This window comes from Pimephales promelas, chromosome 10 (assembly GCF_988280905.1).
Source record: "Pimephales promelas chromosome 10, fPimPro1.hap1.1, whole genome shotgun sequence".
NCBI classification, from domain to species: Eukaryota; Metazoa; Chordata; class Actinopteri; order Cypriniformes; family Leuciscidae; genus Pimephales; species Pimephales promelas.
This window is the reverse complement of record NC_142778.1, coordinates 20,887,423-20,900,918: the sequence shown is the minus strand read 5'-3', so window position 1 is coordinate 20,900,918 and position 13,496 is coordinate 20,887,423. Positions and strand designations below refer to the sequence as shown.

Sequence of the window (13,496 nt, the reverse complement as noted above, 5' to 3'; positions counted from 1 at the left end):
ATATGGTGACTATGAAAGAAAGACTATGAGAAACTCAATAACCGGACGCTATCGAAGAGTTAAAGCATGAAGCCAAGAGGAATAATCTCTACAGGAACCTTAAAATCACCAAATACTTCCTGTACAAGACTACAGTTACCTACTGATTAGCCGTTTCCCCTGGAGTCTTGAACATTGATGCTAAAGTAAAATACACCATTTCTTGAAAGTATTTGCACTATATTAATGCACTATGACTCACATAGGATCTCCGCTACGGATGTGTTTGCAGGCTGTCTGGATCACAGACTCACAGGCTTCGTTCAAAGCGCGATCAATCCGGTAATCAGTGCCGGGGTCTGCTGACTGGATAAGCGTCTGCAGCTACACGAGACAAATAAAGAAAGTCACAGATGAAAAAATATAAAAAGATAATAAATAAAAATATCTATGAGAAAGTAATTCATGCTTATAAGACTACACTACAGTTCAAAAAGGCTGGAGTGAAGTTTGAAAGAAATAAATACTTTTATTTAGCAAGGACAAATGGATCCAAAGTAACAGTAAAGACATTTATAATGTTATAAAAATTAAATAAATACACCACTCGTTTGAACTTTCCATTCATTGAAAAATCCTGAGAAAAAGTATCACAATTTCCACAAAAATAAATGTTTTCAACATTAATAATACGGAACGATTTTTGAGCAGCAAATCAGTAAATTTGAATGATTTCTGAAGGATCATGTGACACTAGCCTGGAATAATGATCAGCTTTGACATAAATTACATTTTAAAATATGAAGAGTTCAGATGCAAAAGCCTCTAAGTGCCATTTGAAATTTTCTTCTAGAATGATCATTTTTATCAAGCTTGTATAATTAAGTTCAGTGATTTCACTTAAATGGCAATGATAATTACCTTTTAATTGTTATTTAAGTGAAATTACTGAACTTAAATATACAAGTTTGATAAAAATCATCATTAAAGAGCATTTAGAGGCTTTTGCATCTGAACTCTTCATATATTCAAACAGAAAACAGTCACTTTGAAGTTGTAATAGTATTTCACAATATAACTGTTTCTACTCTATGTTTGATCAAATAAATGCAGCCTGAGCACACGGAAAAGTAGAATTAAAACTATTTAAATGATTACTCGCTTAAAAAGTACTATTCAATTTCCAATACCCTTTCCCACAATCCCAATATTTCTTACTGCTGTCTGACAGAGGTTGTCCACCGTTCCCTTGTCCCCACGGGCGACTCTCATGAGGCAGTGGAGGGTTCGGCCTTTGCGGTGCAGTCCTGAGCAGTGCGCCTCGATCTCTCCCCGACAATGCAACACGATCTCAGGACTCAGGGAGAAATCCTCCATTAGCATGCGTCTGTAGTCCAGCATCTCACCCTGACAGTCTCCGGTCACCGTACGGCCTGAGATGACGGCGGTGAAAACCACGGGAAGGAACAGAACAAATGGACAAGCTTATTAGGTTGCAGAAAATCAATAAATAGCATTAAACAGAGAAACATGTATGAATGAAAAGAAACTATATGCATGGAATAAAATTCTAGCGCATTATTTACAGCATACTCCACAGTATATTCAGTATACTGCATGTAATGTTTTCAAAAAAAAATGTATGTGCTCTATGAATGTATTATGTGCAGACTAACTCTTGAGTTGTATCCTGTACATTTTCACACTTGTACACAACATACCGTCATCTGTTTTCTTTATCCAAAAAGAACATTTACATCCTGCATACAGTATACAATTTACACACTACAAAAATAATAGGGGTGCTAATATTCACTTAATATTTAAAGGGGTGGTATAATGCCCCATTTTACAAGATGTAAAATAAGCCCCTGATGTCCCCAGAGTGTGTATGTGAAATTTAGCTCAAAATACCTGACAGAAAATATTTTATAGCATTTTAAATTTGTCAATTTTTGAGAGTGAGCAAAACCGGTCATTGTGTGTGTGTGTCCCTTTAAATGCAAATGAGCTACTGCTCCAAGGAAAGAGGGCGGAGCTTCAAGAGCTTGTGTGCGTGTGTAGCTCTGATTACCTTACGCAGACAAGCACTGAAATGTTAGTACCCGTTCTGCCTTTTATGTTTAAACTGGAGTCAGACAATGATGGAGAGAGCAGAATGCAACAGGACGTTTCTGAATGTTTAGCTGATGAATTTGTGTTGCTGATGTGGAATAAACTATCTTCAAGTCATTGATTAGCATATTCCGTCATGATAATCTATAAAATCGCTTGTGTGGGAACTGTTGTAAGATGCCTAAAGAGTGACATGCTATTGCATTTGTGTTACATACTGCATTATACAGTATGTGAAAAGATTGATGTGACAGCTTGAGCAGACTCACAAATGTGCTCTACTACAACAACTAATATATCAGCAAGAGCAAATATCTTCCTTTGCTTTGAACTTTGAGCGTCGTAACTTTATAGATGTTGTTCATGCTCATACAGCAACATTACACTAACTAAAGTTAAGGTGAAATCATAATCAACCACCCCCCTTTAAAGGGATACTCCACTTTTTCTGGAAATAGGCTAATTTTACCACTCCCCCAGAGTTAAACAGTTGGGTTTTACCGTTTTCGAATGTACTGAGACGATTTTCTGATATTTAGAAGAATATTAGTAACCAGACAGTTTCTGGTCTCATTGACTTCCAAAGTAGGAAAAAAAATATACCATGGAAGTCAATGGGACCAGAAACTTTAGTTACTGATATTCTTCTAAATATCAAAAAAAAAATCGGCTGAATACTTTCGAAAATGGTAAAAGCTGTTTAACTGTTTATCTCTGGGGGAGTTGTAAAATGAGCCTATTTCCCCAAAAAAAGTGAAGTATCCCTTTAACTACTTCATATTTATATTATAATGTGTAATAATTAAATCAGATTTAATATGCTGGGTAATTATTATTTATTTTAATATTAAATATAAAATTTCGATACTATTTTGTCCAAATAAATAAAAAAATACAACAAAAACTTATATAAAATGGTACCACAAAAAAGAAAAAGAAAAAGTAACATGAGTACAATTGTAGTATTCTACAAACATACCCACATTCTGGGTAAACAGATGTATATTAACAGACCTCTGTGAACAGCAGATTCCAGGCAGAGGAGGAGGTAGGAGAGTCTGGCCTCTCGTGCGCGGGGCATGCTGGTGTCCGGGTTACAATGATATTTGCGTAGGTCAGCCTTACAGGCCTTTGCAAGGGAGTAACTGACTTTATAATCTTGAGCAATGAGCTTTTGTCGAGTTGTCAGGGCGTTTCTGCACTGTGGACAGAGACGCTTATTAACTACACGGACAGGACAAACACATTCACTAAACTGACCACCAACATTCCGGTGTGTTCTTCTAGACTATGACTTCAGTTCAGAAACTACCCTCCCACACAGGCACATGCTATCGCTATATTTAAATGCACATGCTGTTGCACTGAACTCATTGAGAAAAAACAAACAAACAAAAAACGTGTTTGTTCAATTTTCATTTACATCGAATAATCATGTGTTTAATTCCCATAATATCCATAACTATAGATGTGCCGCACCTTTTCTGACATTGCTTCCTCGAATTTATGGTTGAACAGGCATTTGTACACTCTGCCTTCTCCCACTTGGGTCTGAAAAAAAGAAACACTTCATGTTCACACATCAACACATAGGCCCACATCTCCTACACAAAGCAGCTATGTGGTCTTATCCTGTCATTCTGACTCATAGCAGATGAGTGGCAGGCTAGCTGTCAATCATGTCAGCGTACCCCCTTCATGATACTGGACCAGAAAAGTATACTTGTAGTGAGCGGTACAATTATGCAAATTAGGTATCTTAGAGAAGCTGACACGTACATTTTCACAGAAGCGCTCCCGGTCGTCTCGGCAGGAGAAGTAGAGGTAGCGGTCGAGGTGGAAATCATCCGCAGACAGTTCGGCCACTCTCATGATGGACTTTTTACAGTCGCCCTTGATTTGATGAGCCTTATCCTGCTGCTCTGCCTCCCTGACCAGAGCCCTCTCCAGACATGCAATCACCTCACCCTGGGAATGCAGGTCCTAACAGGAAGAAACAAAGACAAATTAGTTGGCCTTGGAACTCACAGCGATTATTTTTGGGACAACAGATATATTAGACTGAAGGGATAAACTGAAGGGAAGAAAAATGTCAACTAGTTAGATATTTTACAGAGAAAACTAAAGAGACTAGCAATTCTGCTTTTAATTAAGAGATGAAAAGACAAGAAGAAATTCTTTGAAAAATTTATTATAATTATTTTGCTCCCACTTTATATTAGGTGTCTTGACTGCAAAGATTATAAATTAAATTACTGCTAACATTTAAATTAATCATTTGATACGATACACTTATTATGTACATACATGTTTTTGCATTGTACTTATATATATATATATATTTTTTTTTTTTTTCAAAAGGATGTAATTCCAGCTGTATAATTACACTGTTGAGGCTTGACACCTTAACCCCCCCCCCCCCCCTTTTTTTTTACAGCTGCAGTCCGTGACTTTTTTCTGGGTTTAAAATGATCCAAAATAAATTGAGAAAGTACCTAACCAGCCAGTGTTCAAAACTACTTGCTTGCCTTAAGAAACGGTAAGCTTGTAATAATGTTTTTAATTCCAAGGATACTGGTGGATTTCCACAGGAGATTCGAGCATGTCTTTGCGTCATTACGTCACATCTGTACACATAAAGAAGAGTCACAAGAGTTACTGCTATGCTTTTTTCCCCTTAGAACAAAAGTGGATGTTACTTACGTGTTCAGATTAAAAGAAAATTATCATGTTGGTCATACTTCCAAAAAGTAGAATGTGTGATTCTGAATGGCCAGTATATATCCACCCCGGTGCGGTGACTGACAGCTACACAGTCTCCTCAAAAAGTGTGTTCATCCACTCTGTGCCGTGTCGAGGCACAACCCACGTAAAGTTGATAATTCCAATAATAGCAGATTTCGAACAGAGATGGCGACACAGAGGAAAAACAGTGGACTGCAGCTTTAAGTACTATATTTTATTTAATTTGCCAAGGCAAATTTCTAATTTTCTTTTTAATTTTTTTAAGTTTAAGTTCTAATAATTATTTCAGCTTTAGTTCAAACTATTAGCAGTTTTATTTAACAATACCTACACTGGGACAGTGAGTGATATTAAATAAAATAAAACGTATACAATTTAAAAATACAATCAAATTAAAAATACTGTATATATATATATATATATATATATATATATATATATATATATATATACACACACACACACACACACACACAAATCTGCTAAAGAATGTTGCCAATTTTAGATCATCGGCCAGTGAATTTCATTGATGGCCCCGTCTTAAGCTGCTAAACACTTCTTCTTAATGTTAACCGGGAAAAAACACCACCCAAGGAGTGGAGTTGATGATGATATTCAAACGTCCACTCCGTAATTAAGTGCCAGAATTTAAGGCACGCAACTTTAAATTAAAAAAAAAATGTAAAGGCTTTAAAGAACGGGAGCTGTCAGTTACTTTTATAATAGTACATAATTACTACATAGCCCATGATCTAAAAAGACATTGAAATATCTCTACACCCACTAAGATGCTAAATATAATTTCCATTCCTCACTTGCCATGTTGTAAGTGTGACAGTCTGAGCTTTTTTAGGATATTTTAAGTCAACGAGCAGACGTCTAAAGTTAACTTTTTTAATTTCAGCAGAGTGCACCCGGGGAAAAGAGGCAAGTGCGGTGATCGGTTGCCCAGTTTCAATCATGCCTGGAGGAATGCGGACACTTTGGGAATGGCAGAGTCACTGCATAACAGAGCCATCTGGTACCAAGCCAACATCCTATGGTTTCCCAAAGAGACATTCTAGAGCTTTGCGGTTAGGCTAGGAGTCAAAGCATTCTCCAATATTGTTGGAACGCAAGCTTACTTTTTCTCCGACAGTGATGCTTCCGCACTGCAGGGTGTTGATGTCTTCTCTGCAGTTATCCATAAAGCCACATATGAGCCGATAGTCGCTGAAGACGATGGTGGTCATTTTGGTAATGTACTGATGACACTGGCGTTCTGTGATGTTAGCACGGTGGTCCACCAGGCAGGACATCAGATAGCCTTTTCCTCGCTCCTCATCTGCACACTCTTTCAGCTAAGAAACAGATTAATGCTCTTTTATTAATTATCCGTGAGATGGAGCAGTCAGGCATCAATGCTACAGATATTAAGAATTTTCACTAATGGTAATTAAATTGTGAATTCAACCACACATGTGCATCAAAACACACACACACACACATTTTAGTTACATTATGGAAGCTTAGATTGCAGTCAAACATGAACCCACACTGCATTATAAATGTAGATGGCATTTTCTTTACACCATATAAAAAAAAAGACATAGTTAGCAATATTTAGTTTTTCTGACTGTAAAATGAAAAAAATTCAGGAATTTCTACCAGAGCCTTGAATAGCTATATTCAGATAAATCATTCTAGAATTAGTGGGGAGGTTTTGTTGGAAAGTGCATCTGCATAAATAATAAAATAAAAAATAATAAACAAAAAAGACTGAAGATTTTGAGTGTGAGCCCTCCTCTTAGAGCTCAACAATTTGGGAAAAACTCTTTAAAAGACCCAACTCAAACCTCTTTCAGTAACCATAATGTGAACAAAGTATTAAAGGAAATTCTTTTTCATAGGCCATATTCCCACTGTTTTTGATTTATTCAACATGACTATAAAATAATAAATATGATTTTTATTGTGATTATTATTACTTTAAGTATTAAACAAACTAAGAAAAGTCCAAAGGGGTATTTGGTAAGTTCGATTAAACCATCAAAATATGAGGAAAATATTTTATAATTTTTTTAAATATTTTAAATATCAGAGATGAAAAAAACACTATGGTTAATGTATTTATCTGACACAATTTTTGGCAAAAAAAGGCAACAAAGCTACAGGTTTTATTATATTATGCAAAGAAATTGCATTATCACAAAATAAAACAATTGAATCCAAGCAACAAACAAAGCAAAATGCTAACCATTTTTTAATAACTTCATAGGCTGGACATAACATTTGGCGACTACAGTAAATGAACACAGTGCCGTGTTTCACTCTGAAACCTCCATTTTGCATAGATTTATTAAATACAATTACACACTCAAGGTGAAAGAATCGAACAGATGAAGACCAAAAGTAATATGATTCAGCAAAACAATGGCAGAACCTGACCTCTAACATGGTGCTCGTACACACTTCCAGCGCCACGGACTCAAACTTCGGATCTGTGGTAAGGTTCAGCTTGTAGTTCCACAACAGCTAGAAAAAAGGAGAGATAACATTATTAGAAACATGAAAAATTACAAATATGCATTTTTATGTTATTTATGTGTTGTAGTGATGTTTGTGAATTCATTCACTTGAGTCTGATCTTTTCAATAAATCTTTTGATTCAGTTCACACTCACAGGTCTGAATGGCGATTCATTCATGATTCATGAATCAGACATTTTCAACCCACTGGCGGGAACGATCATCAGCAAATAAAGATGCACATTTCAAACTTGTTTTTCACACAAAGCTATCGTGACTTCAGAAGACTTGAAATAAAGTGTGACTTCTACGATGCGTTTGCATCCTTTTTGAATCTTGAAGGCTTCGGTTCCCAATTTCTCCCTTTGACGTTTCACAGTCATACCGCTTTGGAGTGACATTAATGTGAATAAATAATGACAATTTTAATTTTCAGGTGAACTATTCCTTTACGTCAGTGCTTCATGAAGTTTAATGCTGTACTGGCAGCGCAGTTACAAAGATGTAATGCTTTGTTCATTTTATGGTTTGTGCAGAAAATAACTGCCCAATAGAAAGTAACAGATTTTAGTTTAAAGAGAGAAAAAAAAGAAACATTCTATTCAAATAATAAGATCTCAGTTGAAGTAAACGGCCTTGTAGTTACTGTATCGCACACCAAAGCTCAAAACCTCTCAGTAATATAATTGCGCATTAATAGTGACACTAACTAAAAGTGCTGATGAATGTTTCAAAACGGCAGAATGAGGTCTTTATCATAATTACCGCTCAACTATGAGACTTGCGTTGCATAATGAGATGGGTGACTCAGGCCTGAATCATACACTCTAAAAAATGCTGGGTTGTTTTAACCCAATTTTGGGTCAAATATGGACAAACCCGAAATGTTGGGTTAAAAATGTAATGTTAAAATTTAACCCAACGGCTGGGTTAGTCCATATTTGACCCAAAGTTGGGTTAAAGCAACCCAGCATTTTTTAGAGTGTATGCTGAAATTTTCCTCGTTTCTGATTTGTGGACCAGGCCTCGGCACCGCAGTCTTAATGAGAACATCAAAGCCACGAACGTTAGGGAAGCTTAGATCAGAAACAGATACCTCTCTCGGGGCCCCACCAAATTAATTGCGGACTGCAGTCATCATTAGAAAGTGATTAGGCCATTATTCTTCTGAAATTACTTGCTGATCTTACTAGTCTCTAAATCCTACTGAGGCATTCTCTCGAAAAGCAACAAAGAAATGTCTGAAAGAATAGAGAGCGCACAGGGGGTCAAGTAAACAGGGAGGAACACCACCATAAGAGAAGTGTGAAGCTGTGAAAGAGATGAGTCATGTTGAAGTACAGTAGAACACAGATGATAATTATTATTAAAGGCAGGGCTTTTTGAGTACTTACATGGTTGCAGTCCATAGAAATGTCTGTGTCCTGTAAAAGAAAGAGGGAGAGATTTCTTTTAAAATGTGTCTTTTACTTTTGTCTTCATTTCCTTCTCCTTATTTATTTATTCAGTATGATTTCCAATACTGAGGTTTTGTGGTCTGGAAATTATAATCGTTAATCATGGCAGGAAAGCTATATTGCTGGCAGTAAATAAAGACACACAAAATTAATAATAATAAAAAAATAAGGTCTCATTTGTTAACATTAGTTAATTAACGAATATGAGCTATCAATGAGCAATACATTTGTTGCAGTATTTATTCGTCTTTGTTAATATGTTAATAAAATCCAGCTGTTGATAATTGTTTGTGTTAGTTCAGTGCATTAACTAATGTTAACAAATACAACATTTGTACGTTTTAATAATGTATTAGTAAATGTTGAAACTAACATTAACTAGATTAATAAATACTTTATACGTATTGTTCATTCTTAGTTCGTGTTAACTTAAGTAGTTAACTAATGCTAAGGAAACCTTATTGTAAAGTGTTGCATAATAATAATAAAATTACATCAATTAAATACAATTCAAATTTAAATCCCAAATTTATGAGACAGAATAGATTTTTTTTAATTTAGTCAAATCTTTGAGTACAATGAAGACACATTTTCTTTATCAATAAAACAAACAAAAACACTTACTCAAACGCCAACATTAGCATTATAAATAAAAGTTAAACAGTTAAAGACGCCGTTAAGCATATGGAAGTACGGATAGTTCTGGTCTTTTTATATGAAATTATGATAACGTTCCTGTCGTAATTGAAACGCACAGTAGCCTAAATCAGCTATGCAACAAAACAACATTAAAGCCTCTTAATAATTAAAAGTACATAAAGAGCTTCTTAAACCTTTAGTTTTCCTCCCTCAACAAAATTCTTTATTTCAGCAGTGTGTCTGTTTTTTTCTCATTCTAGCAGGGTAAGACCACAGTCTGCTAACTGTCAATAACCACAGTCTCTAACCAAGCACAGTAAACAACTTCAGAGTGACTCAGAGCATGAAAATGCAATTAGCGCAATTGTCAAGGGACGACAACAAACAGAAAAAATCAATGTGCATTAACATACAATGCTCTAACAATGGCATGACAAAAATTTGTCATCCGTCAGTTGCCCTCAGACATCAAAACAAACCTGCCAGCATGGACACAAAAGATGATGTAGTGTATATTATAACGTTGATCGAAAAAATAGGTATAATAAGAATAATTCATATACACACACATATATATATAGAGAGAGAGAATAACAACAAAAATAATATAATAATAATAATAATGCGTGTATGTGTGTAAATATATATATATATATATATATATATATATATATATATACACACACACCAATTATTTTTTAAATAATATACATTATATATATATATATATATTTTTTTTTTTACACATATAAAACTACATTTATAAATTATTTTATTTTTAAAAATATAATAAATTATATCACAACCACCAAATCACCAAAATAAATACTATTCTTAACATTTCTAATACATACTATTAACATAATATTAACATACTATTCTTGTATTTTATGTATAAAAAATTAAGAGAAAGTCTTATGAATTGACAACTGTTTATATATTGGCAAGCATGTTCTTCAACTCTCGGCAACCGGTAAAAAAACAGAGCTTCGGCGTGGAAAAGATGCTCTGCATCTCGTTACACTCATGCTGTTTTAAAAATGCAGTACTCCCATTAAAAACAATTGTAAAAATATGCCAGGCGCATGAAAAAACGTGTTGGTGCACACAGGACCTTAGAGGTAAATAAGAACAGAGCTATATAGCATTCCAATAAACAAAAAAACAGAAGAGTCTTTATCAACAGAAAGTAATAAAATGTGAAACAACACTGCATAGTCTAGACTTCACTGTATAAATTAAATATAGATTAATCATATTAAATCTACTAAAGAGAAATGAGTGATTTTCTCTTTGTCTTTTCTAGCTTGATTAACATTGACACAGATGGCAGCAGTAATATTAGGTTGCTGTCACTTTAAAACCGAATGCACGGATCCATTATACTGTTACACATGCGATTTATTTCCCAACACTTTATGTTCACTTAAAGAGCCCCTATCATGGATTTTTGTATCTGAAAGTGCACCATATATAAAGTTATTGTCTTTCAAAAGTGAGAGTCGACTCGGAGTCTATGAAATGAATTGTTTTTGAAACGAGTCACTAGCTGTTTTGTAGCGATGTAGATACGAAACATTGGCATATTGACCGTGCCCAGTTATTGCGCGAGCAGATGGAAGTGTAAACTTGAAGTCTAGAACACATTCAAAAACTTCAGCTGAATAGCATCATGTCGAGAAGACGCTGTGTTCTACAATGCAAAGATCGTTCAGCCACTTTGTTTTCATTTACCAGGGACAAGCATGTGAAGAATCAGTGGTTAGAGTTCATATTTGCAACGATACCACAACAGTATAGCCCGAACCTTGTGTTCATCATTTTAATGACAAATCATTCAAAAACATAAATGAATCAAATGTGGATTCGCAAGCCGGTTGTTCCTGAAGGAGGGCTCAGTATCTAGTTTATATGGATCAGCTTCATCCACCTCCGAATCACAATCTGTAAGTATTATGAATAATGTTTGCTGTTATGTTTTGTGTAGCATGCACAATATAGTTATATTTTGTTGTGCGTGTTGTGTACACTCCCACAGCTTCTAAGCGGGGTAAAGTTAGTTTTGTTTTTGATATTCCCAGACATTCACTGAAAAATGGCAATTACCTCCTAAACGACTTAGCCAAATATGACTTCCCTCTATATAATAAGCACTGCCCCTCAAAAGCTGCTGTAATGTGAGTTTCGCCGGGAAAGCTTGCTCTTGACGGAGACGGGAGTAAGGGACTGTGTGGAAAGTGCACTTTTTCTGACACGTTTTTTCATACACTGTATACAATTTTCAACACTTGACAAGCTATAATCCATTAAGGGTGATGGGCGTTCCATTTCCCACAATCTCTGCCTACGGTTTACCAATAACAACTGACTGGGTCATTTGACCAATCGGTGCAGATTCGAGTCACTCAAAGGACGTGTTTGGAAAAATGAATCGTCGAATGAATCATTTGCGAGTCGTTTAGCAATCAGGTAAAAATAAATGCATATTATAAGACAAATAGTGTTTTTTATCCTTGCATGCACGTTAAACTGTTTTTGGGAACTCCCAAAACAAAAATAAGAACATTTCAAATGCTATGATAGGAGCTCTTTAAAACATAACCGAGAGTATTAAGCAAATACTCACCAAACAGGGCATTTTTAAATATTTCTGTGTGTCTTTATCCATTTAGGCGCAAACCTGAAACTCAAAGTTCACTTTGCCTGTCCATGTTCCACTCTAGTTTGGAAAAAAGTTGCTTGGGGGATGGTATCTCTTTGGCGCTTTAATAACTCTTGTTATTGTCGAGCACATCCTGCAGTTTAGCAACAATAGCCTGCAATTTAGCCTGGACGCACCAGAGTCTGGCATGGCTCCATTGACAAGCATTAACTTCCTTGCAGGCGGGTCCTCAGTTTAAAACTATTGGATCTGCCATAACGAATCGCTAACGTTTGGTGACGTATGACTACTCAAACTAGCACACGACACCAACATCATCGTTCACAGCCAATCCCTTTGTTTGCTGATTGGCCCGGTAAAACATTGACAGGAGAAAACCAAAGAATACAGCACAATTCTAGACATAGCACTGACGGAAAATGAAAATTGAGTGCAAGTATGTAGGAGGGCAGAGCCAGGCTAGTAATTTACGTCAATCACCAATCTAGCTGATTTTGACGTTAAGTTTGGGCTTTTAGGGATGAAAGAAAGAGCACCGCCGTGAAGGAAAGATATGCACTAAAACATCACAACCCTAGTTTCTTGCTGTCATTGCAAAGACATTGCAAATTTACTGTCCTTTTCAGACACCTATTAGAACTGCCAGCCCGTTAAATGTAGAGAAGCAATTTTAGCAGCACACAGAAAAAAAAATGTCTTGCGAGTTTTGTGCCATCTGATCGGCCTTTATAGGACAGACAGATAGAGAGATAGAGACAGACAGAGGTCATGTTTTTGTGACATTCTTACAGTAAAAATAAAGCAGCATGTGTACTGAATCCTCATTGCACTTAACTAACTGCTGATAAAACCAGTACCATTAGTGTCATAAAACAACTAAACAGATCCATCGTCAACGTTAATGAAGGGCGATATTGCAGCACAACCACATAACAGGCCCTAAATAGGAACAGACCGATATCTGAGCTCAGTAACCACACCCAGATCAATCATCCAGTTTCTCGTCGGGAGCCAGAACTGGATATTTCTATCTGTATGTCAGGGCTCTGTGATTACAGGGCGGCCAAGACATACATGGATCATCTATTGATTCTGGGAGATTACAAATTTGCTTGCTTTCCTGTAATAATGTGATAAAGCTTGAATTTGGATGATTTGGTTCAAAGGGTTCGCAAAAGTCTGCAGGGATTGACTTGTTCGAACTACAGTAAAATCACGTTTTTATCAGTGACATCAATCTTCAGTGACTTTTTCTTTTTCAATTAATTTGGTTCATCATGTATCCTGTGATCTAACAGGATAACAAGACACGTGTTTTGGATCACATAGCAATGAGAGGTGGTCGAGTGGGTGGAACAGTTGAAATGTCAATGGTCTCTATGCAATGAATAC

General features: G+C 35.9%; 1 protein-coding gene across 2 annotated transcripts in view; it reads right to left on the bottom strand.

The window, feature by feature from the left end:
* glg1b (golgi glycoprotein 1b) overlaps positions 1 to 13,496 on the bottom strand; it is a 51,752-nt gene that overhangs the window by 28,118 nt on the left and 10,138 nt on the right. For both annotated transcript variants that reach the window (XM_089135453.1, XM_039654487.2), the window contains exons 2-9: positions 8,741 to 8,770; positions 7,267 to 7,353; positions 5,964 to 6,179; positions 3,874 to 4,077; positions 3,574 to 3,645; positions 3,109 to 3,295; positions 1,198 to 1,412; positions 242 to 363 (exon numbers count right to left, since the gene is read on the bottom strand). In XM_089135453.1, the coding sequence (XP_088991579.1) occupies positions 242 to 363; positions 1,198 to 1,412; positions 3,109 to 3,295; positions 3,574 to 3,645; positions 3,874 to 4,077; positions 5,964 to 6,179; positions 7,267 to 7,353; positions 8,741 to 8,770 (1,133 nt within the window). The remainder of the gene's footprint in view (positions 1 to 241; positions 364 to 1,197; positions 1,413 to 3,108; positions 3,296 to 3,573; positions 3,646 to 3,873; positions 4,078 to 5,963; positions 6,180 to 7,266; positions 7,354 to 8,740; positions 8,771 to 13,496) is intronic.